Raw genomic sequence first — 27479 nt, 5'->3', positions numbered from 1 at the left:
CTCAGGTTTGGGGGGCTCTCCTTAACTAAAGTGTGGGAGGGGCTCTATTCTCTCAGGCGTGGGAGGGGCTTATTCTCAGGTGTGGGAGGGGCTTTATTCTCTCAGGTGTGGGAGGGACTTTAGAGTCAGGGATGGGCTCTATTCTCTCAGGCGTGGGAGGGGCTTTATTTCAAGGGGTGGGCGGGGCATTAGACTCAGGTGTGGGAGGGGCTCCAATCTCAGGTGTGGGAGGGGCTCTATTCTCTCAGGTGTGGGAGGGGCTTTAGACTGAGGTGTGGGATGGGCTTTAGACTCAGGTGTGGGGGTGGTTCTATTCTCAGGTGAATTGGAAAGTGCTGATTTGTGTGTTTTGAACTTATGTCATTTCAAACTGGAAATCCCTAATTTTGCCCAATAAATGCCAGCCTCTATCAGGATGCTGCTGAGTTCCGGACAATCCCCCTGCCCTTGCTGACTGTCAGTCAGCCCCTGTGTATTTCAGTGACTTGCAGCCAGTTTCCTGGTTAACTTCTCCAGGGGCATCCGGACAGACTCGTTCTCTCTCTTTCTTCACATCTCTTTTGCCATCTTCTTTTCAAACTCTGCGCAGCCTGCTCCCTAACTTCTCTCAAAGTGTTTCTGTTCTTGTTTCCCCGTCTCCCGTAGATCTGGTCTCCGACATTTTCATAAAACGGCTCTGTAAACTTATGTTGTGTTTTGCAATTTCTATCTGCCCTTTATTAACCCCTCCTCTTTCCCTTCTCCTCTCCTCGATCTCCTTCACCTCCACTCATCTATCTTTTCTCCTTCTCTACCTCTCTTCTTTCTCTCCTCTCTTTTCTCTTTCATTCTCTTCTCTTTCTCCTTCTCCCGGATTTCCTGATTGTTTTGTACCCTGTTCCTTTCTTTCCGTTTTCCCTGTCTCTCTGGAGTCGCTATGGCCGCGATCAAAGCCTTGCAGCAGTGGTGCAAGAAGCAATGTCAGGGATATGGAAATGTGGAGATTACTAACATGACGACCTCGTGGCGGGATGGGCTCGCTTTCTGTGCGATCTTGCACCACTTCAGACCGGACCTCATGTAAGCCAGAAATTAACAGCAAATTACTTCTTTCCCCAAATGGGGGAAGGAGCAGATTATGTTTCTTCCTGTGTGTGTACGTGTTTCTCTGTGTGTTTTGTTAGAGGGAGGGAGGCAAGAGCAAACAGCCCCAAATTAAGTACAGAGGGGGAACCAATCCAGCCCGTAACAGAACTGGTCTCAGCCCCGTTTCGACCCAATTACCCGCTCAACCCGCCGTGCGGTCTGTTCCAAAAGTGGAAATGCGTCTTGATTTTTAATTAAATTTTGCTCTTGGCTTGCTTTAGGCACTGATATTAGGGATTAAATTCCCCGGGCATCAGTACTTTGGGAATGGGGACGAGTATGCACCATCTATATTTGAACAGATGGGTAGGGGATCTGAATTTAAAAGCAGGAAAATGAAGAGGAGTTCTCAGTTTTCTGAGTCGGAATTGGCCAGTTTGTGACATGCTTGGTTTGATGTGCCGGTGCTGATATTAAGTCAGATCAGAGGTGGGCGGCTATGTGTCTATATAAACCCTTTTCTGCTACTGTTCCCCGTTTGACTTCTGATTATTTAGCACCGGTTTCACGGGCTCCAGATGTTTCCGATCGAATATAGATTTTCTTTTCAGAGGCTGGCGTTCGCGCCAGTCGTGTTGCTAATGGTGAACAGCTGCAGCCGAGCAGGAAGGAATTCCGGAGAGGATCTGGGCTGGGAATTCCTGACGTTGGGCAATTTCAGTAATATCTATAAAATCAGCATTTACCAATGCTACATTCCTTCATCAAACTCCCATCTTCCTGCAGCGCCTCTCCTAAATATGGATCCATGAAATGAGTTACTTAACTAGTGACAGCTGTTATCCAAACAGATGTGGCAGCTGTTTTTTTTCCACACAGCAAGATCCCACAACAGACAAGGAAGCGATTGAAGTGAGAGATTTTGGGGATTATGGTTGAGCCAAACCTTCTGAGGGCCAGGGTGTGAATGCTGAACTGGACATGTGGTGCTGGAGATTGGCATTGATTTTGGGATGAGGTGCTGGAGATGGGAGAGTGATTTTGGGATGGGGTGCTGGAGATCGGGATTGATTTTGGGATGAGGTCCTGGAGATGGGGGAGTGATTTTGGGATTTGTGCAAATCAACAGTGGAAATGAGAGAGTGGGTCTTTGGGCCAATGTGTGGGGAACTGGAGGTGATCTGAACAGGCCAGTGAGAACTTATAATAGGCTTCAGCTCATTGGGCTGAACTTTTACTGCGGGTGGGGAGGGAGTTGATGGAGCATTGAGTTTGGTAAACCCAGAAGATGGAGTTTCCCTCAGGCTGGGCCAAATTTCAAGGCGGGACCTGATTAACAATTCTTATCTTTGTTTCGCAGCCACAGCCAGCAGCTTGTGAGGTTGGCTGTCAGGTGCCCATGTCATCAGTGTGTGGAGAAGAGAGGAATCGTAGGCTGGGGTTGGGGAATTTGAGGCCTTTAGGTAAAGGGGGAATCCAAGTGTCTGATTGCAGGGGTTTGCAAGGCAGCTATGTCAAATCTAGCAGGTAAAGTGAATGGCACTGACTTCCTGGCCCGCCAGTCCTTGCCTTTCCTTCAGCTGCAGAGTTTCCTCCAGCATGGTATTCCGACCAGCCAGCGTTCAACTTGAAATCATGGGACAAATGAGGCTGTCAACCTCATTAGAATATCTAAATTGCCAACTCACCTCCTGCGAGCTGATTGGTTGCCTCACCGAACCTGTCTCTGTTAAAACTTGAAATATGAGGAGTGGTGGTAGGCTGGGGTCAGAATGCAAATTTTTAACACTTTAATCTTCCAACCAGCCAAACCTGCCTGCTCTTTGGGGTTAAAATTGCCTCTTTAAGTTTGAAATGATGCTGTGGATGGAAGCTTTCTCTGTTTAATTCCTTCTACTTTAGTGGAATTTTTAATGTGTTTACTTTAAATGAATTAATTCCTCTGATTAAATTAGCTGATAATACAATCTCACTCCCACGTTCAGCAATTGTGCATTAAGATTTTCCTCGAGTGAATTCGAGGCCCATGTCCCTTCTTTCCTGGAGGTCACTGGAGTGCTCCTTGTGAGCATGGTTTCACTTCCTCTGCTGGTTGTGTTGCTGCTTTATCAACGAGCCCTGGTCTTTATTACTTGTCAGTGCCACAGTGCATTGAAGTAACTTGTGAAGAGGCTGGCGTGTCATCCTGGGGGTGGGACATGACTGAAGCTAATGTTTTACTATTGTGGTTGAACTTCATGTACTGTCTAAAAATGAGAAGGGATTATTTTCAAAAATCGATGTTTTTTATGATGTTCGTGCAGCATCAGGAGTTGCTGGACCAGGGTCTGATCTCAAATCGACACTTAACTGTGTTGAAAAGTGGTGCCTAGTGATCACAGGATCTAGGGCTGGCTATGATTGTCCACTGTAAAACCCACTGTGCCCATGCCTCCATCCTTCATTGACAAGTAGCCTGTTCAAGATCTTGGACTTGAGCATCAAGAGCTGCCAATGGGTCATAGGAACACAAGGACACAAAAAATTGGAGCAGAAGTTTGTCACATGACCCATCGGGTCTGTTCCACTATTCAATATGATCATGGTTGATCTTGAGCTTCAACTCCATTTTTCTGTCCACTCCCCATATCCCTCAATTCCCTAAGAGACCAAAAATCTTTCTATCTCAGACTGATGGAGCGTCCACAACCTACTACGGTGGAGAATTTCAAAGATTCACAATCCTATGAGTGGAAAATTTCTCCTCATCTCAGTCCTAAATGATTGGCCCCTTATCCTGAGACTGTGCCCCTGTGTTTTAGATTCCCCAACCAGTGGAAACAACCTCTCAGTGCCCACCCTGCCAAATCCCTTCAGAATTTCGGTACGTTTCAATGAGATCACCTCTCATTCTTTTAGACTCCATAGAATATAGGCCAATTTACTCAACCTCTTAACATAGGACAATCCTCTCATCCCAGGGGCCCAGCAAACCTTCGCTGTATCGCCTCCAAAGCAAGTATATCCTTCCTTAAATATGGAGACCAAAGCTGCGCACATTATTGCAGGTGTGGTCTCACAAAAGCCCTGTACAATTATAACAAGACTTCCTTACTCTTGTAGTCCAATCAAGGCCAACATGCCATTTGTCTTCCTAATTGTTTGCTGTACCTGCTTGCTAACTTTCTGCTTTCCTTGTACAAGTATGCCCAAGTCTCTCCAAACATCAATATTTACAGGTTTGAGGCCTTTTAAAAAAATATTCTGCTTTCCTATTCTCATGATCAAGATGAATGAGCTTCACACTTGTCTTCATTATATTCCATCTGTCACCCTGTTGCCCACTCACTTAACCTGACTCCATCTTTGCAGCCTCTCTGTGCCCTCCTCACAACTTACATTCCCACCTAGCTTTGTATCATCAGAAAACTTAGACACCTTATTCTCGGAGCCTATTCAGCCCCTTGAAACCCCTTCTGTCATTCAATCTGATCATGGTTGTTGAACTGTAGCCTGGAACAGGCTAGTGCTCTTTCATGCATTGGGATGCTGCTGACTCCAGACTCCAAAAGGCCTCTGACTGTAATGAGTGGGGAATTGAGTGAGCAGAGAGGGAATGGATTCAATGGATGTAATTGGCCTAGGACCAATCATTGGACTTGGAGGGGAAACACACCCATGTCCAACCTACTGAGAGAAAAATAACACAAGAAGTTTGTTAGAACAGCTAGTTAGTACAGACAGCACTGAGGAGAGTGCCAAGAACATGATGTTGTGTCACTGTAATACAGCACCTCTTTGATTCAGATGGTATCCCATATTTTAAACATAATCCTTACCACAGCACAAGAAACATTTAGCAAAGAAGATTGCTGCTGTACTTCTCTCATCCAAAATTCTGATGCTGGTGACCTAACTTGCAGCAAGACCCCTTCACCCATTACGCTTGGGCCCACTGATTTGTGTTGGCCCCTGGTCCAGAAAATGCCTGTCCAACCGACCCTTTGTAACACAAAAACATCTGATTGACTCATTGTCAGGGATACAAAAACTAATTTCTCTGCCTGTGTTCCTATCTGTCTATGTCCCCTTCTCTTTCTGCCTTTCTCTCTCTCTCTTTCTTTGCTCCCCCTCTCTCTGCTTCCCCTCTCTTCCTATTCCTCTCCATCTCTCCCTGTCTCCCTTCCCCTGTCTATCTTTGCCTCTGTTTCACTCTTTGCTTCCCCCTCTCTTCCTATTCCTCTCCATCTCTCTGTCCTGTCTTTTTGCATCTGTTTTACTCTCTTTACCCCTCTGCCTCTCTCTCCCTCTGCCCCCTCTCTCTCCCTCGCCTCTCTCTGCCTCAGCCCTTGTGTTTCTCTGCCTTTTTGTCAGTGTGTCTTCCTCTCTCTCTCTCTGCCTCCCCTTCTCCTGTCTCCCTCTGTACCTCAAACCTGAATCTTTACTGGATAATTTAGAAGTAACTGACAGTATATAAACTGGACAGAGCATGTGATAAATGTAAAGACTGATTCACTATTGTAACCAACCCACTCACTAAATGCTGTGCCATGTTTGCCAAGGGGACTAAAGCCTTTGAGTAGGATTTCATTCCTGTTGTGATATTGACCAAGTAAATCCAGATCAGTCTCTTGAACACTAAAGTGAAGTTGGATGGTCTGCCTGTTTTGGGATCCAATGATCAGTACTGCTGGTCTCCTCCCCACCCTGCTCACTGCAAGTGAACTTAACTGAAGTGAGAAGTGGTTTTTCAATGGCTGAGTTTGTTGAAGCTGCAACTTCTGAGGGTGCTGTCCCAGAACATGTAGTTGCAGTGCCTGTGATGTGCCAGGCAGCTGCCCGCACCAAAGATGTTGCAGATGAACCTCAGGCTGAAAAAAATTAGACCTTGAAGTTGAAACTGCAAACAATCCTATATCCTCTTCTCTTTTTTAAAAAAAACCTGCCTTTTTGATAAAAATGGTAATATAGAAGTAGATTGTGTGTCAGACAATTATGGCACAAGACTGAAATGGTTAACCAAGATGTGACTATAATGCTCAAGAAAGCAGCATTTTTTTGATCTGATAGGAGAATGGCAGGTATTTGGACAATTTAGATGGACAATGTGCTATTTTACTCTGTATCTAATCCAGGTTGGGAGCATGTGATGGGACAATGTACAGCACAGTTTCCTCTGTGTCTACATGGTGCTGTGAGGAGCAGGGTAGAGGTGGCAAATAGGAGGCAGTGAGGGTTCAGGAGAGGGGTGACAAATGGGAGGCGGCGAGGGTTCAGGAGAGGGGTGACAAATGGGAGGCGGCAAGTGTTCAGGAGAGGGGTGACAAGTGGGAGGTGACGAGGGTTCAGGAGAGGGGTGACAAGTGGGAGGTGGCGAGGCTTCACGAAAGAGGTGATGAATGGGAGGCGGCGAGGGTTCAGGAGAGGGGTGACGAGTGGGAAATGGTGAGAGTTTGGGCCAGTGGCGACAGGATGGTGCAGACAAAGCACAAATTGCTATTGCCATCAGCTAACTGGCACACAATAATGGCACCAGCAGTGGGAGAAACTGTGCATATGCCAGCAGATGCGGTGGGTGCTGAGTGTGTCTGCACAACTGTTCCTGTCTGGAATTAGGAGTTACAATGTTTCTCAATTCATTATAATGAGTTGGGAAGCTCATTAGATCTAGTCCTTCTCACAGATTCTGGTCCCTGTTTTAAACTACATTTTAATCTCTAGAAAGTAGCTGTGGCAATGACTATCAGGTGGTATTAATGTGGAACTGGAGATTATCTGAGCTGCCATATAATCCTAATACTTATAAAGGGAGGATTCTGGGCACATACTGGCATCCAGGTTCTACCCTCATGTTCTGTATTTGAGAATCTGAAATAGTTTGGATGCTAGGGTTGCTAACTCTGCTTGGTCATATTCCTGGTGCTCCATCACATGACCTCCCACCTCTAATCACCCCTCCTCAGTCAAACATCCTTTCTTGCATCTCCAACATCATTCTGACTAATAAACAAAAGTGTTAAAAGATAATTGAAGAAAAATGCATGAGATTTTTTATTCCCTTCTATGATTTACTCCCCTCCCCTTCTAGTTTTTCTGGAAACAGTTTTCAGGAAATTAATCTTTACTTCCTGGATACCCCAGGGCAATCCTGGAGGGTTGGCAACATTTGCTGGGAATGGATGCTCAGTGGAGGATTTCTCTCCTTTACCTCTGACCACCCTCTGCCACCACCCCACATAACCCCCTGGTACTCCAGTTATATCACTTATGGCTAATGTTTTAACTCTCGTAACAGAGTGAGTCTCCATGATCTTATTGCAGGCCAAAGTCTGCAGAAAGATCCCAGGCTATTTCAGTTCAGCAATTTTCAAAGTACTATAGAGTTGAAGGAATAAGCAATGTCCAGAGATATTCCACTGTAATGGAAGTGATGTGATAATTCAGGTAAATAGGATTTTCATTTGTTTTTATGACAGCTGCCCCACGGTCATGCTGTGTTCACTCAGAGATGTTGTGGTTAACATTCCAGGTGTTCCGCTCTCACAAATAGTTTGAGGTGGGAAAGAAGCACATTCATTCAAAGTGCATCAATAAATCAACATAAGACTAGCCTGAATAAATGGCCTAGAGTTCTACTGAGAGGTTTTAGCAGTGGAACTCTGCACTCCATATGTGGAAGACTATTTGTCCAAGGAGGGCTTCACACACAACACCAGATATGCCCTCTACTAACATCCATTTGTGTGCAGCTTTCAATGGAGTAGGGGGTGTTCACTGGGGAGTTTATTTCTTCTCTTTCAGTTCCTCCACCCACCATCTCCTAAACCCAATGTCACACAGGGGTGTGTGTTTTCTTACCCTCAGAGTGATTGTTTCAATTTAAATAATTCCAGCAGCAAGCTTTTTTTTAAATTTAAAAATAAAGAAGGTTATTTATTATCACACACTTGCCCTGGAAGTTTAAAATGCAACATCTCACTCGCTCAACTTACACATGCTATCACTCACACAAAGATTAAATACAGATGAGGAAAAGAACAATACAATTACAATTTCTGATCGTCTCAGCCTCTCTTTTGTGGCAGGCCTGTAGTTTCTTAGATGAGTTGATGCTTCAGTTGAAGTGAAGTTCTTATAAAGTAGAGCATTCTCAGTAAGCTGTGAGGTTTCTTATAGTTGAATTTACAAGATGTTGGTTCTCAAATGAACTTGAAGTTGGAATAGGTTGGGGAGAATCCTCCCACTTTCAAGGTATAGCTGTTTATTACATTTGGCAGCATAATTGACTTGCAGCTGTTTTGATGGCTTTCTGATGTAACTCTGTCTGCAGAACAACTACTTGCTACTTCAAAAGCAAGCAAAGTCCTTTTCCACATACAAAAACAAAAATACACAGAAAAATTCAGCAGGTCTGACTGCATCTGCAGAGAGGAATACAGTTAACGTTTCGAGTCCATATGACTCTTTACCAGAACTAAGGAAAAATAGAAATATAAGCTGGTTTAAGGAGGGTGGGACAGGTAGAGCTGGAAAGAGGGCCAGTGATACTATCCAGCTCTACCTGTCCCATTCCCCCCTTAAACCAGCTTATATTTCACCTCTTTTCTATTTTTCCTTAGTTCCGGTGAAGAGTCATATGGACTCGAAATGTTAACTGTATTCCTCTCCGCCGATGCTGCCAGACCTGCTGAGTTTTTCCAGATATTTCTGTTTTTGTTTTGGATTTCCAGCATCTGCAGTTTTTTTGCTTTTATCCTTTTCCACATAAGGTGGGTGGCCAGGTTAATTGTGGCCAGGTTGATTATATATCTTGTGTGATGACTTTCACACCTTGAGAGTTTGAGACAGCCAGTGTCTTTGTATCTGAATGACCCATTCAATTTGAAATTACTCTTTTGAATTTGTTTCAGGAAAAGATATTGAATTCCTTTTGTTCCTTCTTGAGGCAGGGGAGTATTTCAATTCACAAGAGAAGTCAGGTGATCCTCAAGTGGTCATCTTTTTGTAGCCTTTTGTGGTTTTTTTTTGAAGATATGAAGTATTGACTGAAAGTTCACGATATACTGGAACATGGGCCTCATTATAGCATTTTGAAATTATCAGTGGTGAGTGGCTAATTCAGCCCCAAGATGGCCTGATTCCGTGTGCCTTGATCTTGCACTGCCCCCCTGCCCCCGACACTTCCTGCAAAGAGTAGTGGAAATCCTGAGCTATAATCTCCATTAAAAAACTTTTGAGGCTGGGGGGTAATTAAAAACATTAAAATTGACAGTTTTGTTAGACAAGGGTATTAAGAGTCATGGAATCAAGGGCGAATAGATGGAGTTAAGATATAAATCAGCTGTGATCTAATTATATGGCGGAACAAGCTAGAAGGGCCGACTGCTTTCCTCCTGTTCTATGTTCCACTTCAGTTACAGGCTGACCATACTATGAAAGATAGTTCAATGCTGCAATAGACTTTCTTTCAAGTTTGACCATTAAAAGCCACTCCTTGAAAGCAGTAACATGTTTTCTTGAGGGGGTAGAAGCTCGTTAAAAGGAGCATTGCATCTATTTAATCCACCCCGAGTTTTTAAATGAACAGATGGAGATGGATTACACTGAGCTTGCATTCATCCTGTGTGAAATCTGTGGGCAGTAATTAAAATTCTTCATTCCCCACATTCCCAGAACTTGCATAGTTCTGTCCTATGGGGAATGTCCTTTTGTAAAAGAAAAGGGACTTCTCAGCACTGATGTTTACAAGGATTCCTATTATAGTTAACTGTTTCCTGAAAGAGTGTCAGTAAAATACAGGCAACCCAGAAAGAAGGAACTTTAATTAATCCAGCACCCTTCACCATCTCATGACGTCCCAAAGCTTCACAGCCAGTGGGGCACTTTATTTACGTGTAGTCATTATTTGCAATGTAGGACATGCGCCAGTCAATTTGTACAGAGCAAGATCCCACAAATGCCAATGTTTTGCTATTGTGATGTTGGATGAGGGACAAATATTGGTCAGGATGCCAGGGAGAACTTCCTTGCCCTTCTTTGAAAGGCAGCATTGAATTACAAAGGATCATTGCAAAATGTGTTTAATACACGTTTCTGCATAGTTTGTTTCAGTCTTGGGTTGCTATGGTTGCCTTGCCTATAGTAACTCCGGTCAGAGTTGTCAGACTGTTGCGTCATGTTGTGCAGTCACAATGCATCTTTTGAATAGGTTTTTGTTTTTATTCATTCTGTGTCCCTGTCATTTTATATTAACCACATGTCCTTTCTACAAAATTCAGCTGAGGTGTAAATTCAGCAACACCATATAGCCACACCTATTTACGCTAAAACATCCTTTTACAAACAAGGACCACTTAAAGAACTCTGGTGCCTAATATTTGCATTGGTTCCTTACACTATTGGTTAATGATTAATGGAAACATTTAACAATAGCATTTCTTTTCCTTTGTCCCCTTTCAGACGTTTGTTTTTCAACCTCAAATATCCAAAAGACAAAGTATGTTCTTAAAAGTGACGGGCAAAAGAGATTGAAACATCTCAAAGAGTGACTTTAGAAATGTGATGACTTGTTCAGCCAAACACAGCTGCCATGCAACACACAGGAAGATCCCACAAAAAAATACATTGCGATGACTGACCTGCTCCTCTGATGCTGGTTGAGGGACAATTATTGTTCACGAGACTAATTTTGAACCATTCTTGGAATAGGCAGATGTGCCTCAGATCAATGTTTAATCTGAAGGTTGATTTAGGATTGCCAACTCTGCTTGAATGTATTTCTGGAGATTTTATCGCATGACTTCCTGCCTCTATCTACCCTCCACCACAGTCTGGCCATTGGACACATGACACATCTGTCCTCATGCCCTTCTCTCCCCCACAATGAATGGAAAGCAACCAGGCATGGTGTTACCCCATTGGATGATTGTTGATTGCCAGTCTTAACTCCTTTATTCTAAAATGAAATTCATCATAAAATGAACAATAAACAGGTGTGCCTTGCAGCACTGCCATGGAGATTAGTCTTTAATGCTTGGAGGCTCCACTGTAATTATGGAAAGTTTACAACCCAAGTTGACATCTGTTGATGTTGAAGACCTTCTTTAGTACTGCACTCTAGTCTCAGTTCAGATTATGCCCTTAAATTTTAGGGTGGGGCTTCAACTCACTTCTGACTCAAAAGGCCAGCCAAGTTGGTGCAGCCTGGCTCCTCACCGGGTACTTACTACTTACAACTGAGGCATGGTAAGGGTGGTGGGTGGTGGAATCCATCAGGGACCTCCTGGTCCTGATTGCCATTTGGTGGCTATTGCTGGAAGGTGTATTGATGGATATTGTGAGAGAAGATGATCGGGCTTGGGTTCTAGAAAAATCTTGCTGACTAGGCCCTTCTGAATTGCAGAGAAGACAGGTGAGTAAATAAAACCCAGTGTTCACTTAGCAAGATAATGATGGATAATCTTCAGCCACTGGAATAAAACATGGTGAAGGAAGAGATGAAGTGTTCCTGTGAGTGGCTCCGTTGCTTGTCTCCCATTACGCTGAGAGGGGAAACTCCTAATTGTGATTACGTGCAGCTGGAGTTGCTGACCCTGAAGCAACCATTGGCCTTGTAGCTAAAAACAAAGACCTTACTATAAATAGCCACCTGTGATGAGTCATGGATTGAGGTGATATTTCCTGCCATTGACTGCTGTCAATGGTACATACTTGCTTCAATGTTAGTTCCATAGTTTGCTTTGGGGTTGCTCATAATCCTGTTATTCCATTGTGCTAAACTCTCAATGAATGTGAATCTGGTTTGCAGCTCTCTGTGATGCCATGATCCATTCTGCAGTTTAAGACGGGCAAGTGACCTTTGATCAGTGCCAGTTTCAGTGCCACTGCATGGCAGCAGGAGGAGATACATGAAGCTGGCTTGGATTAATGTGTCCTCCCCCTTAACCCTTCCCCTAGCCCCCTTCTATCCCAAGGACTTCATTGAAGTGCAATGATGGATGTGTGAGCGTGGAAAGCATCCAGTGACACAATTATTCATTCAGACCTTTCACATATGAAAGGCAGTATCATTAAGAACGTGGGGACGTTTCCAGATGATGAATTAAGAATATCATACCATGTGTATTGGCTGAAGTGTCTTTATTCTTAAAGAAGGAGTTTGTCTTTATATAGAATCTATCAGGACTTGGAACGTCCCAATGTGCTTTACAGCCAATTCATTATCTATTGTAATGTGATCACTCAGCCTTTGAGTCACGGTTGACACCAATATCCTACTGAGAGCACTGACTTTTTGTGGGAAAGTTACTCCCTGTTTGGTTCGTGCCTCCTGTCCAAAAGAATACTTCTGATGTTTGTAGGGAGCAGGAGGTGTAATAGCACAAAGGGTTGGAGCCTCCCAACACTGGCCAGAATTTTGACCTTGATGGGCGGGCGGGGCCCCACCGGCTCGGCAGCAGGCGGGCAGCCGAACTCTGCCGCAGAAACAGGGCCGGCAGCCATTTTACATGGGCGGGCCAGTTAAGGCCCGCCCAGAGGCCTGCCTGACAGGAAGCGTTATGCACTTTCTGTGCAGGGGGTGGAGGGATTCCCCATCCGTCAAAGTGCGCTCTTTTGCACATGCGCGTGAAAGAGCGCACTGCTTCCTGAGACTAAGTGCTGTCTCAGGGAAAGCGCTGATTGTTTAAAAAACTTCAAAAATAGAGAAAGAAAAGCTTTATTAACATGTCCCCCCCTCATGTGACACTGTCACACAAGATGGGATGTGTTAATAAATATGAGTGAAACTTTAATAAACTTTTTAGAAACTGAGATGAAATCTCATCCCGCCAGTGAATGGGGTTTTATCTTTTCTCAGAAGCCCGCTGGGGCTCCTGGTCTGCCCGCCAGCCCTAATGTTGGACGGGCAGGTCTTTCAACGAGGTTACTGATCCTGTCAATGGCCTCAATTTCACTGTCCACCCGCCTTCCTAAAAATTTAAATGGACCCGGGATGATGTTGGGGGTTCCTCCCAATGTCATCCCTGGTCATTTCCCATTGGCGAGCGGGCCTCGCCCCCAAATCACTGACAGGAAAATTCTGGCCACTCTGTGCCATTCAGCTGTACATCTGCTGGGTGCCTGTGTGCTGAATGTGATGGAAGTGGAATTACATTGATGGATGAGTAATGAGTGCCTGGTGATGTATTGTGTCCATGCTACGCATTCATACACCCTATAATAAACTCATCTGTTTTACTTTTGTTGCAATCCTTGGCCAGACTCCGGGATGTGCAGTGAGATCCGGTTAGGGGTCAGTAACGTTTTGTTTAAAGTAGATAAAGGTTGAGATTCAGGACACCTGCTTTTGGAATAAAGCCAGAAGATTCCAAGAGTTTTGAACAAACAAAAAACGATATTTACCAGACATGTTCCGAAAGATATAACAATTTACAATTTGTACCTGATACTCTAACATTCAGGGTCAGTGTAATATACATGTGAATTAACAAATGAACACACCACACTACAGATTAAATGACAGATGCAACTAAGATAGAGTCCATGGATTTCTCACCCAGATGTCAGTTGAAACCAAGTCAAACAATCTCGTTGAAACTCTGTTTCACTAGGGATACCCAACTTCACCTTTGAAGATCTCTCTCCTTAGAATTCTCTCCAAAAGTCGTCCCACTCGGATGGCTTTAACAATGGCCTACCTCGCAGGGTTTCAATCTTGCCTTCTGAGATTCCTTCTCCCTGGATTCCTGATTCTGCACTCCAGCCTCTACTTACTCGCATAATTTCAGGTCTTTCCTAGACAGCTAGCTTCACTGAGCTGGCACTGCCCCTGAGTTTCTCCGAATTCCTGTCTCCCGGCTGTATCCATTCATATATGACTCCAAGGGCTTCCACTGAAACCCTCTTTGATTACCAAGGCTTCCCTGAGCCCTGTCTGGAATACTTCTTGGCTAGCCGACTGCCTCAAACTGACTGCCTCAAGAAGAGATGTTCACTGACCCTTGAACTCATCTGGGGAGCAATCAAAACACTCCCAGAGGGTCCCACCTTTGTTACTAGACAGGGACCAATATAATAAGCATTGGAACATCCTGTACCTAAATGTTATAGATTCCTCAGATGGCTAATTTAGTACTAGGGACACACAGATCAATGGATTTTATGACAGTTTACTACTGGCCTGTTGTGTGTGTCACAATTCTAAGTGTATAATTTTGGATAATTCAAACATTGCATACTCCCAAGATCAATTGGGTATGTTACTTAATCAGGCTGGATATTAGCTTCCAATTTCAAAGCTGTGCAGCCTACATCCTAACTCCCACCCTGTCCTATTTAACCAATATCCCTTTGCTCACTGAACTACATTGGTTCCCAGCCTAACAATGCCTCCAATCTAGAATTCTTAACCTTCTTTTCAAATCCTTCGATGGCTCCTCTCGATCTCTGTAATCTCCTCCAGCCTAACAACCCTCTGAGATCTCTGCATTCCTCCAATTCTGGCCACTTCAGTTGCCCTGGTTTTCATTATTCTACTATAGGCAGCTGTGCCTTCAGCCATGTAGGCTCGAAACTTTGGAATTCCTTTTCAACCTTTCTCTCTCCTTGTATAACCTACCTATTTGATCTATTTGAACCTGTCCTAACATCTTCTTATTTTGTAAATTCATTTTTATATTCACTGTTGGGAATTGATGTTGCTGGCAAGGGTCCATGCCTAATTGCTCATGAGAAATTGGTGATGACCCCGCTTCTTGAATTGCAGCAGTTCATCTAGTACACCCACAGTGCTGTTAGGGAGGGAGTTTAGGATTTTGACACAGTGACAGTGCAGGAGTGGGGATATATCCAAGTCAGAATGGTGAGTAACTTTTTAGGTTGTAGAAGCCATAGGTTTGGAAGGTGCTGTTAAAAAGTTTTGGTGAGTTGCTGCAGTGCATCTTGTAGATGGTACACACTGCTGCTACTGTGCACTGGTGGTGGAGGGAGTGAATGTTTAAGATGGTGGGGAGAATGAATGTTTAAGGTGGTGGATGAGATTGCCAATCAGGCAGGATGCTTTGTCTTCAATGGTTTTGAGCCTCTTGAGTGTTGTTGGAGCTGCACTCATCCAGGCAAGTGGAGAGTATGCCACCACTCCTGACTTGTGCCTTGTAGATGGTGGACAGGCTTTGGGGAGTCAGGAAGTGAGTTACTCACCACAGAATTCCCAGCCTCTGTCCTCTTGTAGCCAAAGCATTTATGTCCAGTTATGTTACTAGGTGATGGTAACCCCCAGGATGTTGATGGAGGGGATTTCAATTAGAGATAGTCATTGTCTAGCACTTGTGTGGCATTAATTTCACTTGTCACTTATCAGCCCAAGCCTAAATGTTGTCCAGGTCTTGCTGCATGTGGGCATAGACTGCTTCAGTATCTGAGGAGTTGCGAATGGTGCTGAACATTGTGCAATCATCAGCGAACATCCCCACTTCTGACCTTATATTGGAGGAAGCTCATTCATTTATGGGATATGGGTGTCACTGGAGAGGCCAGCTCATTCCTAATTGTCCTTGAGAAGGTGGTGGTGAGCTGCCTTTATAAATGCAACTAAGTGGATTGCTAGACCATTTAAGAGGTCAGCTAAGAGTCATCCACATGGTTGTGGGTCTGGAATCACATGTAGACCGGATTGAACAAGGATGGAAGAGTTCTTTTTGTAACAGACATTAGTGAACTCAATGAGTTTTCACAATAATCCAGTATTTTCATAATTATTATTACAGATACTAGCTTTTTTTTCCAGATTTTGTTCAATTAATTAAATTTTAAATTCCTCACATGAGCATATGAGCATACAAATTAGGAGCAGGAGTAGGCCATTTGGCCCCTCGAGCCAGCACCACCATTCATTAAGATCATGGCTGATCTGATTTTAACCTCAACTCCACATTGTCACCTACCCCCAATAACCTTTCACCCCCTTGCTAATCAAGAATCTATCTACCTCTGCCTTTAAAATATTTAAAGGCTCTGCTTACAAAGTTTCAAAGATTCACGACCCTCTGAGTGGAAAAAAAATCACCTCATCTGGTATAAATGGGCGACCCCTTATTTTTGAACAGTGACCCCAAGTTCTAGATTTTTCCACAAGAGTAAACATCCTCTCCACATGCACTCTATCAAGACCCCTCAGGATCTTATGTTTCATTCAAGTCACCTTTTAATCTTCTAAACTCCAGCAGATACAACTCTAGCCTGTCCAACCTTTTCTCATCTGACAACCTGCCCATTCCAGGCATTAGTCTAGTAATGCTCTGAACTGCTTCCAACATATTTACATCCGTCCTTAAAGAAGGAGACCAATACTGTACACAATACTCCAGATGTGGTCTCACCAATGTCCTGTATAACTGAAGCATAATATCTCTACGTTTGTATTCAATTCCCCTCTCAATAAACTATAACACTCTATTAGCCTTCCTAATTACTTGCTGTACCTGAATACTAGCCTTTTGTGATTCAGCTGCCATGGTGGGATTTTGAATTTATATCTATAGGTTATTAGTCCAGGTCTCTAGACTACTTGTCCAGTAACATAACCACTATGCTAGTGTACCCCTCATTGTGGGGATTCCTAATTGGCTCCTGTGAAGGACATTTCTACTATCTGGGTTGCCATATATAAATGTAAGCTATTGTTTATTCTTTTTCTGTTTCAATTACAGAGATTTTGATTCTCTTAAGAAAGAAGATGTCTATGAGAATAATAAGTTGGTAAGTAGCACATTCTGTATGAAAAGGAGGAACTGTTCTTTTTGTTAAGTTTTCTTTCATGGATAGTTTTGTGTTGGATGCTTCTGGGCACATTTACATCCCCTGTGAAGCATTATGGGAAGTGGAATGTTTCTCCACACCATTTCTGCCTTCTGTGTTGGAAGTCCGCGGGTGGGAGTCTCTGTACGAATTTGAACACCTAATTTAGGCTGAGGCTTTGGTGTGATACTGTTTTGTTGGAGGTGCCATCTTCCCAGTGCAATGTTAATCCAAGGCTATGTTGCTGGTTCTGGGGGATGTAAAAGATCTTGTGTCAATACTGGAATAAGGACGTTGAGTTCTTCTGGTTTCCAGGTCAACATTCTTCCCTCAAACCAAAACAGATTTACTGGGCATTCAAATCATCTGCTGCTTGTGGGACCTCAGACATGCCAACTCTCACAAATTGTCCCGAGAGACATGATTTCTCAGTCAATTTAGCCTTCACTTGTGATCTCGTGAAAGGGCTGTGAAATCTTGGGATTTTTCTGCTGAGGACGTGTGCGGAGCTGTGCTAACTAGGTCATTGACTGGCTGATTGACAACCTGGCTATAGGCGGCAACTTTACAAGACCCTGAAGCTGCTGCTGATTATTTTTTTTAAAGGGGGTAAACATCCCATGGGGGCCAGTGGTAACTGCCACCATCTCATTTAGAATAACTTGGATTTGGAGGTAATAATAGTTACTCCACTGTAGATAACTGTATTTTTTTCATATTAATATATTAAGCTGGAACACTGAGTTAGGTTTCATCCTATAAGGAGGCAGCAGTTTCAACCAATAGTCACTGTGGTGGGATGGGTGAACTCCCTCTAACACACGTGGGGAGAATAGATTGGACTTTTACAAAGTTTTTAAATTAAGCATTTTCAGAAGCAATAACTAGCTTTTGTAAAGGACACTAACCTGTTAGTGATTAAATAAGTCATTAATGAAGCTTATACATCAATTATCAATCTACCTGATGAAGAGTCATATGGACTCGAAACATTAACTCTATTTCTCTCCAGAGATGCTGACAGACCTGCTGAGTTTTTCTAGCTGTTTTTGTTTTTGTTTCACATTTCCAGCATCCGCAGTATTTTGCTTTTAACTATCAATCTATATTGGTTCATGTTTGTAAAAAGATTGGAACTCCTGATTTTAAACCAAATCTGTTGACTTTCAGAAGTTTGCCTCTTGATTTACGAGACATTCGGTTTGGCATGCCTGGGATCTTGCTGTGCATAATTTTGTTTTTTATTCATTCTTGTGATGTGGGCATTGCTGGCAAGGCTGGCATTTATTGCCCATCCCCACTTGTTCTGAGAAGGTGCTGGTGAGTCAGCTTGAACATTTGGTAGTGTTCCTGACGTAGCTGAATGGCTCGTCAGCCCACTTCAGACAGCAGTTAAGAGGCAGTCACCTTGGCATGGATTGGAGCCACATATAGGCTCAGACCAAGGAAGGATGGCAGCTTTACTTCCATAAAGAAACCCATGCATTGGGTTAAAAATCTGGGAAAATGGACTCCAACATAAGTCACTGTCTTCAGAAAAGGGGAGAAGATTGGGGAGGAAAGAGAGGGCAGCTGTGATTATTATAATATCAAAGTTCAGTCCTTTTGCAGAGGATACATCCAGGCTTTGCCATTGTTATCATCACAGTCCCTGATATGTAGGGTTGCCAACTTTGAATGGATATCTTGGACGTATTCCTGGAGGTTTCATCACATGACCTCCTGTCTCCACCCACCCAGTCCAACCAGCCTTTTGTTCCATTGCCAGAAAGAAAGCGAATAAAACACAATTTAAAAAAAAATGCTCCTGTGATTTTCTCCTGCTTGTCGCAGTGTCTATGAAATTAATTATTAATTCCTGGTTACTCCAGGAAGGTGAGCAACCCTGGGCATGAGTAACAGTTTGATCTCCACTTTTGATTTAATGGCGAGGATCTTTAGGTCGGCGAGCAGGGAGGCGGGGCCCGCTCGCCGACATGTAAAATGATGCGGGATGATTCGGGCGGAACTCCTGACATCACACCGCATCATTTCAACTTTCAGGTCGGCGGGGGTAAAGCCGAATCAGCTGTGTGCCCGCCGACCTGTCAACGGCCTATTGAGGCCATTTAATTAATTAATGGACCTACCCGTCCAACCTTAGGGTTGGCGGGCAGGCTGGGAGCCCTGGCGGGCTTCAGAAAAAGCATGAAACCTCATCCACGGGCAGGATGAGGTTTTATGGGGGTTTTAAAAATTTTAATAATGGTTAGAGGTAAAGTGATGGACATGTCCCAACTCATGTGACAGTGTCACATGAGGGGACATGTAAGGGAAATTTTGTTTTTGCTCCTTGACCATTTTTAAATTTGGTGCCGATCTCCCAGAGGCAGCCCTTAGCCTCAGGGAGATGAGTGTGCTCTTTTGTATGCATGCACGAAAGAGCGCACTCTCGGCTGAGGGATTCCAGCCCCCCTCCCTGCCCGCACAGGGACTGCATAGCGGTTCCTGGTGGACATCACGCTGGGCGGGTCTTACTTGGACCACCCACGTAAAATGGCGGCACGCCCCCGATTGGGGGTGCCGATTGGAGGCGCGCACGCTCCTGCACTTCCCCCCACAATGGGGGGGATAATTCTCCCCAGTGTGTCTAATAAAAAGATACACATACTTTTCTCTTGTCCCATGTGTTCCTGTGAATCATACACATTGCATAATATTATAGAAAAAATAAATTGTTATTCAGTTGAATATTGACACTGATGCAATGCCCAGATAGATCCTTTTCTGCCAGGCTGCCCTTTATTTGGCTTCTTAAACTTTTATCTTTCCCTCCCATCCGCCACGTCTCTAATCTGGAAATGCTAAAGTCACCCAGTAATCGCACAAGACTTATCCAGATGGAACGGAGGCTGGTAAATAGGGCAAAGGTACATCTCAACCATGAACTAACTGAATGGGAGAGCAGCCCTGATTGGCTGAATGGCTTTGGCTGCCAATGGCTCTGTGAATTTATCGTAAGTCTTATGTGCTGGATTCAAAGGTCATCTTCAAGCATAAAGAAAGACTTATATTTCTGTAAAGACTTTCACGGCCTCAGGATATCCTGAAATGCTTTTTATGTTCATTACTGTTGTAAAGTAGGAAGCGTGACAGCCAAATTTGCACAAAGTCAGCTTCCATAAACAGAAATGTAATAATGATCAGCTAATCTATTTTACTGATGTTGAATGAGGAGTAAATATTGACCTGGGTACTGGGGAGATCTCCCCTTCTTTTCTTCAAAATAGTTCCATGGGATCTTTTATTTCCGTCGAAAGAGTGAAAGGGGCATTGGTTTGATGTCTCCTCTGATAGACAGCACTTCCAATAGTGTAGCACTCCCTCAATTGCTTCACTGGAGTGCCAGCATAGATTTTTATGCTCATGTCCCTGGAATGGAACATGAACATATAACCTTTTGACACAGGTAAAGGCGCTACCCATGCTGTGGCTCAGTGGGTAGCACTCTCGCTGCCCTTTTAAAGAGGCACTGCACCTGTGTGGAAGAAATACTTTGGAAATCATTGCGTGCCAGTGTGGTAATGCTGTGTCCAAGCAGCGTTTATATCTTTGTGTAAATGCATGGAAACCTGTTTATCTGACACTTTGCCTGTTTGACTTATTGTGTAATTGTGGTTGAACTTTGCTTTCAATCCCTTTTGCAATTTTTTTATTGATGTGAGTTATTTAGCAAACAAATGAAAAGCATCTGTTCGGTAACTCTCTTGATCCTATTTGGATTGCTGTGCACTGTTCCAGTCACCTAATCACAGAAAGGATGTCACTGTCCTTGGCTCCAGCAGTGAAGATGATTCCAAGCACCAGGAATTTGAGCTACAGGGGGAAAAAAGATCTGTGGATTCCTTTTTTGGAAAAACATGGTGCTTTCTGCTGGTCTAATTCAGCTTAATGAAAAATATTTGGCGAAAAACATAAATCAAGCCCAATGGTTTGCTCTGGTAAAGTTTCGACTGGTAGGAATCACAGGTCACAAGTGGAGTGTATATAGAATGGGTCAGGAGGGACCTGAGCCCAAACTATATGGAACAAGTCATCAAGGATGGCTTTGGAAATGAGTGGATCAGGAAGATTTTAAAATCATCATATCTTGCAGCACAGTAGCAGGCAATTTGCCCCAAAGAGTTATCCAATTACTCCCATTGCCCTGCTCTTTCCCAATAATTCTGCAATTTAGTTGCCTTTTTGAAGAGAAATGGGATTGAAGTGTGTGAGTTGAAACTTGGGGCCCGATTTAAAAATTTCACTAGGACCCAGATGCAGAAGTCCTGCCACCATTTCCAGCAGATCCACTTTTTGCCAGGAGGGGTACATGACTCACATAGGTGGTAAACCTGAAATCAGCAAGGCCACTTGAACTTAGTGCTTATTTCAAATAATTACCATTTTGGCTGTTGCAAGGGCCTTGACCTGCAGTGTGGGAGTTAGACATTGATGGAGTAGATGTAAGTCCTCTTAAAGGGCAGATAAGGTCTGTTTAAGTGTCAGGATCTGAATTTTTTTTAAGTTCCCTACTCTTTAAACTTGGGAAACAAAGGCTTAAGCTGTCAGTGAGGGTTTAAAAACAACCCTCTGCTGGACTGCGTTGATTGACAGACCATCTGGATTAGGTTAGAAAAAAGAATTACCATCTGGTCATGCAATTTCATTAGATGTCTTTTTTGGCATTTCTCCAAGGCCTATTATTATGCCATTATGAATATTTGGCTGAATTTCAAAAGGTTCAATTATCTCAGCAGGGAGTTCTGAGTTCACAGTTTAAAGAGGCTATTTAAGGACTAGTTGTCTTTGATATGGAGTCTGAATAGAAGTGTAATTATTTTTTTAAGAGATCAACATCTTCAGGAGATTTAAAAGCTTTGAATGGGGTTCTTGAATGGGAGTTTTTTCACTGTCAAGTGTGTATGAGTGAGGGCTGTATTAGATTGTGAGAAGTTTTTTTTATTCCTATATGGCTCATGAGGTCTGCCCATTATGGATGCTTGTTGAGTGGCTATGGAGGGGGCTTGGGGGTATGAGGGGGCATTGGGGCTGGGTAGGACATGAGTTGGCATGAAAGGGGTATTGGGGTAGGGAAGAGAGTGAGGAATTGGGTGTAGGCATCAGTAGTCATGGGGTTATGAGGGGTTGGGGGCGTGTGTTGGCATGGAAGTGGCATGGGGTTTGGGGGACTATGGGGGAATGGTGGGGGAGTAAGTGGGATCAGCATTGAGGAATGAAGGCCTAACAATACCTAAAACAACTTGGACAAAATTCCAGAGAGCCAAGGCCACTCTGTGGCCACCTAGGATCTGCTTTTGGGGTCGGTGGACCCGACTTAATTTCGCCCCCCACTGTCACGCCCAGAGCAAAAATTGTTTTAATGGAGCCCTTTAAACTGAGGCAAGTCTAACGAGTTGGGAAATTTCGTGACCCAAGCTGTCCACATCAGCAGTGAAAACCTGGTCCTTATTTTTAAATACATTTATAGGGCTAATCCCCTCTCCCTGCTCTCCAGTTCTTATACTATGTTCTTACTAGTAGGTTCAGGCTTAGGGCAGCCCCATTTCATCACAATTTGTGCTCTGGGTGTTGTTTCATTAGTGACCTAATTCTACGTCTCAGTGGGCAATCCATTCACCTCTGAGTCAGAAACTTGTGGGTTCAAGTTCTTTTCCAGAGGCTTGAGCACAAATCCACGCTAGTGTTTCCAGAGAGAATGCTACACTGCTGAATGTGCTTCTTTCAGTTAAGACTTTACACCCCAAGGTCACGTCAGCCTTTTGAGGTGGATGCCAAAGATCCCAAGGCATAATTTTGCAGAAGAGCAGGGAGTTCTCCCTGGTATCCCGCCTGTTATTTATCTCTCAGCCAACACTTAAATCAGAAGATTTGGATCTTTATTGCATAACAGTAAACCCTCAGTAAAAGTGTGACAGCGAACAAAGGAACTCCCTGCTCCTTTCATAGTCAGCAACTGGCTCTTGCACAGTCAAACAAAGGAACAGAAGTTGGCCATTCAGTCCCTTGAATCTGTTCTGCCACTCAATTTGATCATGTTTGTTTTAACTCTATCTACTAGTCAAGGTTCCATATCCCTCAGTACTTGTGCCTAACAAAAATCTACCAATCTCAGCTTTGAAATTTTGGAACTGATTCCCAACTGCAAGAGCTTTTTGGGGAGAGAGTTCCAGATTTCCACCCTTCTTTAAACTTGGGAAACAAAGGCTTAAGCTGTCAGTGAAGAAGTGCTTCCTGACATGTCACCCCTGAACAACAAAGCTCTAATTTGGGGTTTTTTTGCAGCCACTCATCATGTTAGTGTAAACCTGTTAGTCTTTGCTTCTTTGAAAACTCTTTTCCTCACTGGATCTTCTGAGTCTTGATGGTGCTATCTCATTGAATACCACCCATTATGATGGAAAGAAAATGCATGCAACTCTATATTGCCCTTAATGACCTGGAGGTTCCCTAAAAATCTTTGCAACCAATGATTTTTTTTCTCTCTGTCCATGGGATTTGGGCATATTGTCCATCTCTAATTGTTCTTGAGAAGATGATGGTGAGCTGCCTTCTTGAACTGCTGCAGTCTATGTGGTGTAGTACTGTTAGGAAATGAATTCCAGGATTTTGACCCAGTGACAGTGAAGGAACGATGATATAGTTCTACGTCAGAATGATATGTAGTCTGGAGGGGAACTTGCAAGTGGTGGTGTTCCCCATGCACCTACTCACTTGACCTTTTAGGTGGTAGAGGTTGTGGGTTTGGAAGGTACTGTCGAAGGAGTTTTGGCGAGCTTTTGCAGTGCAGCTTGCAGATGGTACACAGTGCTGCCACAGTGCATCATTGGTGGAGGGTGTGAACATTTATAGTGGTAATATATTTGCCCATTTCAGTCAGCTCAGGATCACTGCTCACTGAATTGGTCAAATTATAAGAATTTGACAAGAGTAGAATGAACCAGGTATTTGGAGATTTCCTGAGGGGCATAGGAATTATCCATTAGGTTTGATAAATTCTGTGTTCATTAACCCACATGGAGCACTTTCTGTTTCAGGCACTCAGTCAGCAAACAATCCCAAATCAATGCTGACTGGGAGGGGTCACATGGTGGAATGGAAGTGGATTAACATGCAGAAGATAGCATTGTAAACACTCTGCTCATTACAACTGCTTTCCTTTGATAAAATTTCTTACTATAATTCCTCAATTAATTAACCCCTCACATTAGCAACTGACATCCAGTAATAAAAAGTATGGTCACTGCTGTAATATAGGAAATGCTGCAACCAATTTGTGCGCAATAAGGTCCCACAAACAGCAATGAGCCACATCTGATATGCCATCACTGCCCTGCACAAAATGTCGTGAACACTTGTGTGGATGTTTATTCGTCATGGTTTACGAGTATTCCAGTCTTGGATAGCACTGTGGAGGATTCACAAACTCTCCTCGTGAACCTCACTCCCTCCTGTTCTCCACCTTCGTGACCTCTGATTAACGGGGCAGTTCCCTCTATTCTGAATGTGAGACAGGAAGTTGACCAATCGTGGACATACTTTTTATTACTGGATGTCAGTTGCTAAAGTGAGGGGTTAATTAATTGAGGAATTATAGTAAGAAATTTTATCAAAGGAAAGCAGTTGTAATGAGCAGAGTGTTTATAATGCTATCTTCTGCATGTTAATCCACTTCCATTCCACCATGTAACCCCTCCCAGTCAGCATTGATTTGGGATTGTTTGCTGACTGAGTGCCTGAAACAGAAAGTGCTCCATTTGGGTTAATGAACACAGAATTTATCAAACCTAATGGATAATTCCAATGCCCATCAGGAAAACTCCAAATACCTGGTTCATTCTACTCTTGTCAAATTCTTATAATTTGACCAATTCAGTGAGCAGTGATCCTGAGCTGACTGAAATGGGCAAATGTATTGAACCTGTGAACGGGAAGTTCAAAGCCTTCATGAAACTGAAAGTAAACCTCTTAACAGACTTTGAACAATGAATAAGTTTTGACCTGACCTTGTCAGATTCCTAGATGCTTGGAAAATTGTGCAAGTTCAGGCCCTGAACCTGAAGTCCCGCATTCCCTCTCATTCATCCTCTTCAAGCCCAAAACAGCTTAGGAGACAATGGTTGGAGGAGGATGGGGTTGACCTTGTCAAAACTACAGTTGGGATAAGGAATGATAACACACCATGGTCATTGTTACAGAGAATGCCATTTGTGACTTGTGGTTTCTTAGAATTGGGTAGAATGTACAACACAGAAACAGGCTATTCAGCCCAACTGGTCCATGCTGTCGTTAATGCTGCAGATTGGCCCCTTCCACCCTACTTATCAGCACAGCCTTCTACTCCTTTCCCCCTCATGCTTAAGAGAAAAAATGGACCTGTTTGGAAATCTGACTTTTGGAGGATATTCTATTGGAAAAAATGTTGGCCTAAATTTTTACAGATCTTTTGACTTTCTTAGCATTTACCTGAGTCCTGTTTTATTTGACTGTGAAACCCAGAGGAAGAATGTTTATCTAGCTCCTCCATACTTCTGAAAATCTTAAAGACCTTTATCTAGATCCCCACACCCGGAGAGTGAAGTCCCAGGAGCAGGCCACCTATCCTTACCACTCAGTTCTCAAGGTTGTTTGCTTTTGCCTTGCCTGACATAAACTGATTTGGCGTCAACCTAGAATTAAGATCAGTTACAGATTGGGCACAGCCATTGTTACCATTTCATTATATTGCTTGGGCATTCTGAGTAAGTGACTGCTTTCAGACTGCAGATTTGGCCAAGAGGTCATGTGTTTTTGTGTAGTCAATCAATTGGATGTGTGGGTGGAGGCCTGGAGCCCAGAGGTTAGCTCCAAGGGTACACACAGTTTCCTTGAAACACTGGTAGCAATGTAAAGTTATGAGGATTTGTCTTGTGAAGTGCACAGCTTTGCTCCCAAACAAGCACCACAAGTTGAGAGTAAGATGAGCGTTAACTTATGTTTCACACATCTGAAACACGATTGCTCACTTGCAGATATCAGCTCAACATCTCCTGGCACTGAGCAGCTCATTGTCTCTGCTCTAGACGGGGTCATTGATATTCCTGCCATTCACCCTTGCCCCTGTATTGTACATTCAGATCTTGTCCATGTTCTGAGTATGTGTTCCTCATTGATTTGTATTAGGCTAAACAGAGAGGCTGAATGATTCAGCGTAAACACTGGCTTCCTCTTCACTCACAACCCAATATATTGCATTCACTTTCTTGAAGGATCACAAAAGAAAACTCAAACAAGTATACCCCATAATCCTACCCCATGTTCAATTAATCTTATCTCCACCTGCTTACCATACCATAAATCCCTTCTCTCTCTGAAAACCCACTGAGCGACTTCTCAAGCGCATTTAATTTGTCTGTTTTCCCTTCCCCAGAGACGCACACAACCAAATACAGGTAACTCATACAGTTCAAAATCAAATACAGAGAATCTCATAAATTACAGAGTAGAAAAGCAAGGAGGTTATGGTGAACCTTTATAAAACACTGGTTTAGCCTCAGCCAAAAGTATTGTGTCCAGCTCAGGACACTGCACTTTAGGAAGGGTGTGGAGCTTTTAGAGAGGGTGCAGAAAAGATTTACAAGAATGGTTCCTGGGATGGGAGAGTTCGAATACATGGATAGATGGTGAAGCTGGGCTGTTCTCCTTAGAGAAGGTTGAGAGGAGATTTGATGGAGGTTTTCAATATCTTGAGGGGTCTGGACAGACTATATGGAGAGAAACTGTTCCCGCTGGCGGAACAGTGCGAACCAGCAGACACTGATTTAAGGTAAGTGGCAAAAGAACCAACAGTGACATGAGGAAAAACTTTTTTTTATGCAGCGAGTGGTTAGAATCTGAAATGTTGAGAATGTGGCGGGGGCAGATTCTGTGGTGGGTTTCAAAGGGGAATTGGATAACTATTTGAAGAGAAGAAATTTGTAGGACAACATGGAAAGGCAGGGAGTGATGGCGACTAGCTGAGTAGCTCCTACAGAGAGTTGGCACAGACATGATGGATTGAATGGCCTTCTTCTGTACTATCACCATTTTATGGTCTGCTACAATTTCAGACACCTCGTACATTGTAAAATACAGTATTTAATGTTCCAAAACCAAATATAGCTCTTTAGAGATTACAAAATTGCAGCATTTTCAGTGTTGATAAGTTATTGAAAACAAATTTTAAAAATAACTTTTTGATAAGTTGTCCTTTGCTAGATTGAACTGTACATTGGGAGCAACTCGAATTTGATTGATAAATAATAAGTTTTTATATTTTCATAAATATTTCTTAATAAATAAGCAGAAATACATGATTGGCAAATGAAGAATTCTAATATCATTATAAAAATGCCCTGAATCATCACAATATTAATTAAACTGTGTATTAAAGTAACCACAATTTTGTTATTAATTTTTTCATGTACTAGAGGTGACAATTACTGAGAGTTCATCAGTGTAGAGTCTCTGTTCACTGTATGTCAGTGCAGAGGGAACACCCACATTTCTGTAGAGTTTTGAAATGAGCTTCGTAAAGCAATTAAGTTCTTTATTTCTATTTTTAAATAACTCACTTGGATTTA

The 27479-nt window shown here is 43.2% G+C and overlaps 1 protein-coding gene across 1 annotated transcript in view; it reads left to right on the top strand.

Moving 5' to 3' along the window:
- The first annotated feature begins 508 nt into the window (after positions 1-508).
- Positions 509-27479, top strand: part of LOC121288542 (MICAL-like protein 2) — a 103789-nt gene continuing 76818 nt past the window's right edge. Inside the window, exons 1-2 of the mRNA XM_041207123.1 lie at positions 509-1059; positions 16752-16800. Of these exons, the coding sequence (XP_041063057.1) occupies positions 917-1059; positions 16752-16800 (192 nt within the window). The 5' untranslated portion in view covers positions 509-916. The remainder of the gene's footprint in view (positions 1060-16751; positions 16801-27479) is intronic.

Source organism: Carcharodon carcharias, chromosome 15 (assembly GCF_017639515.1).
Source record: "Carcharodon carcharias isolate sCarCar2 chromosome 15, sCarCar2.pri, whole genome shotgun sequence".
Classification (NCBI taxonomy): Eukaryota; Metazoa; Chordata; class Chondrichthyes; order Lamniformes; family Lamnidae; genus Carcharodon; species Carcharodon carcharias.
The sequence above is the reverse complement of the archived record's forward strand: the minus strand, read 5'-3'. Positions and strand labels throughout refer to the sequence as shown.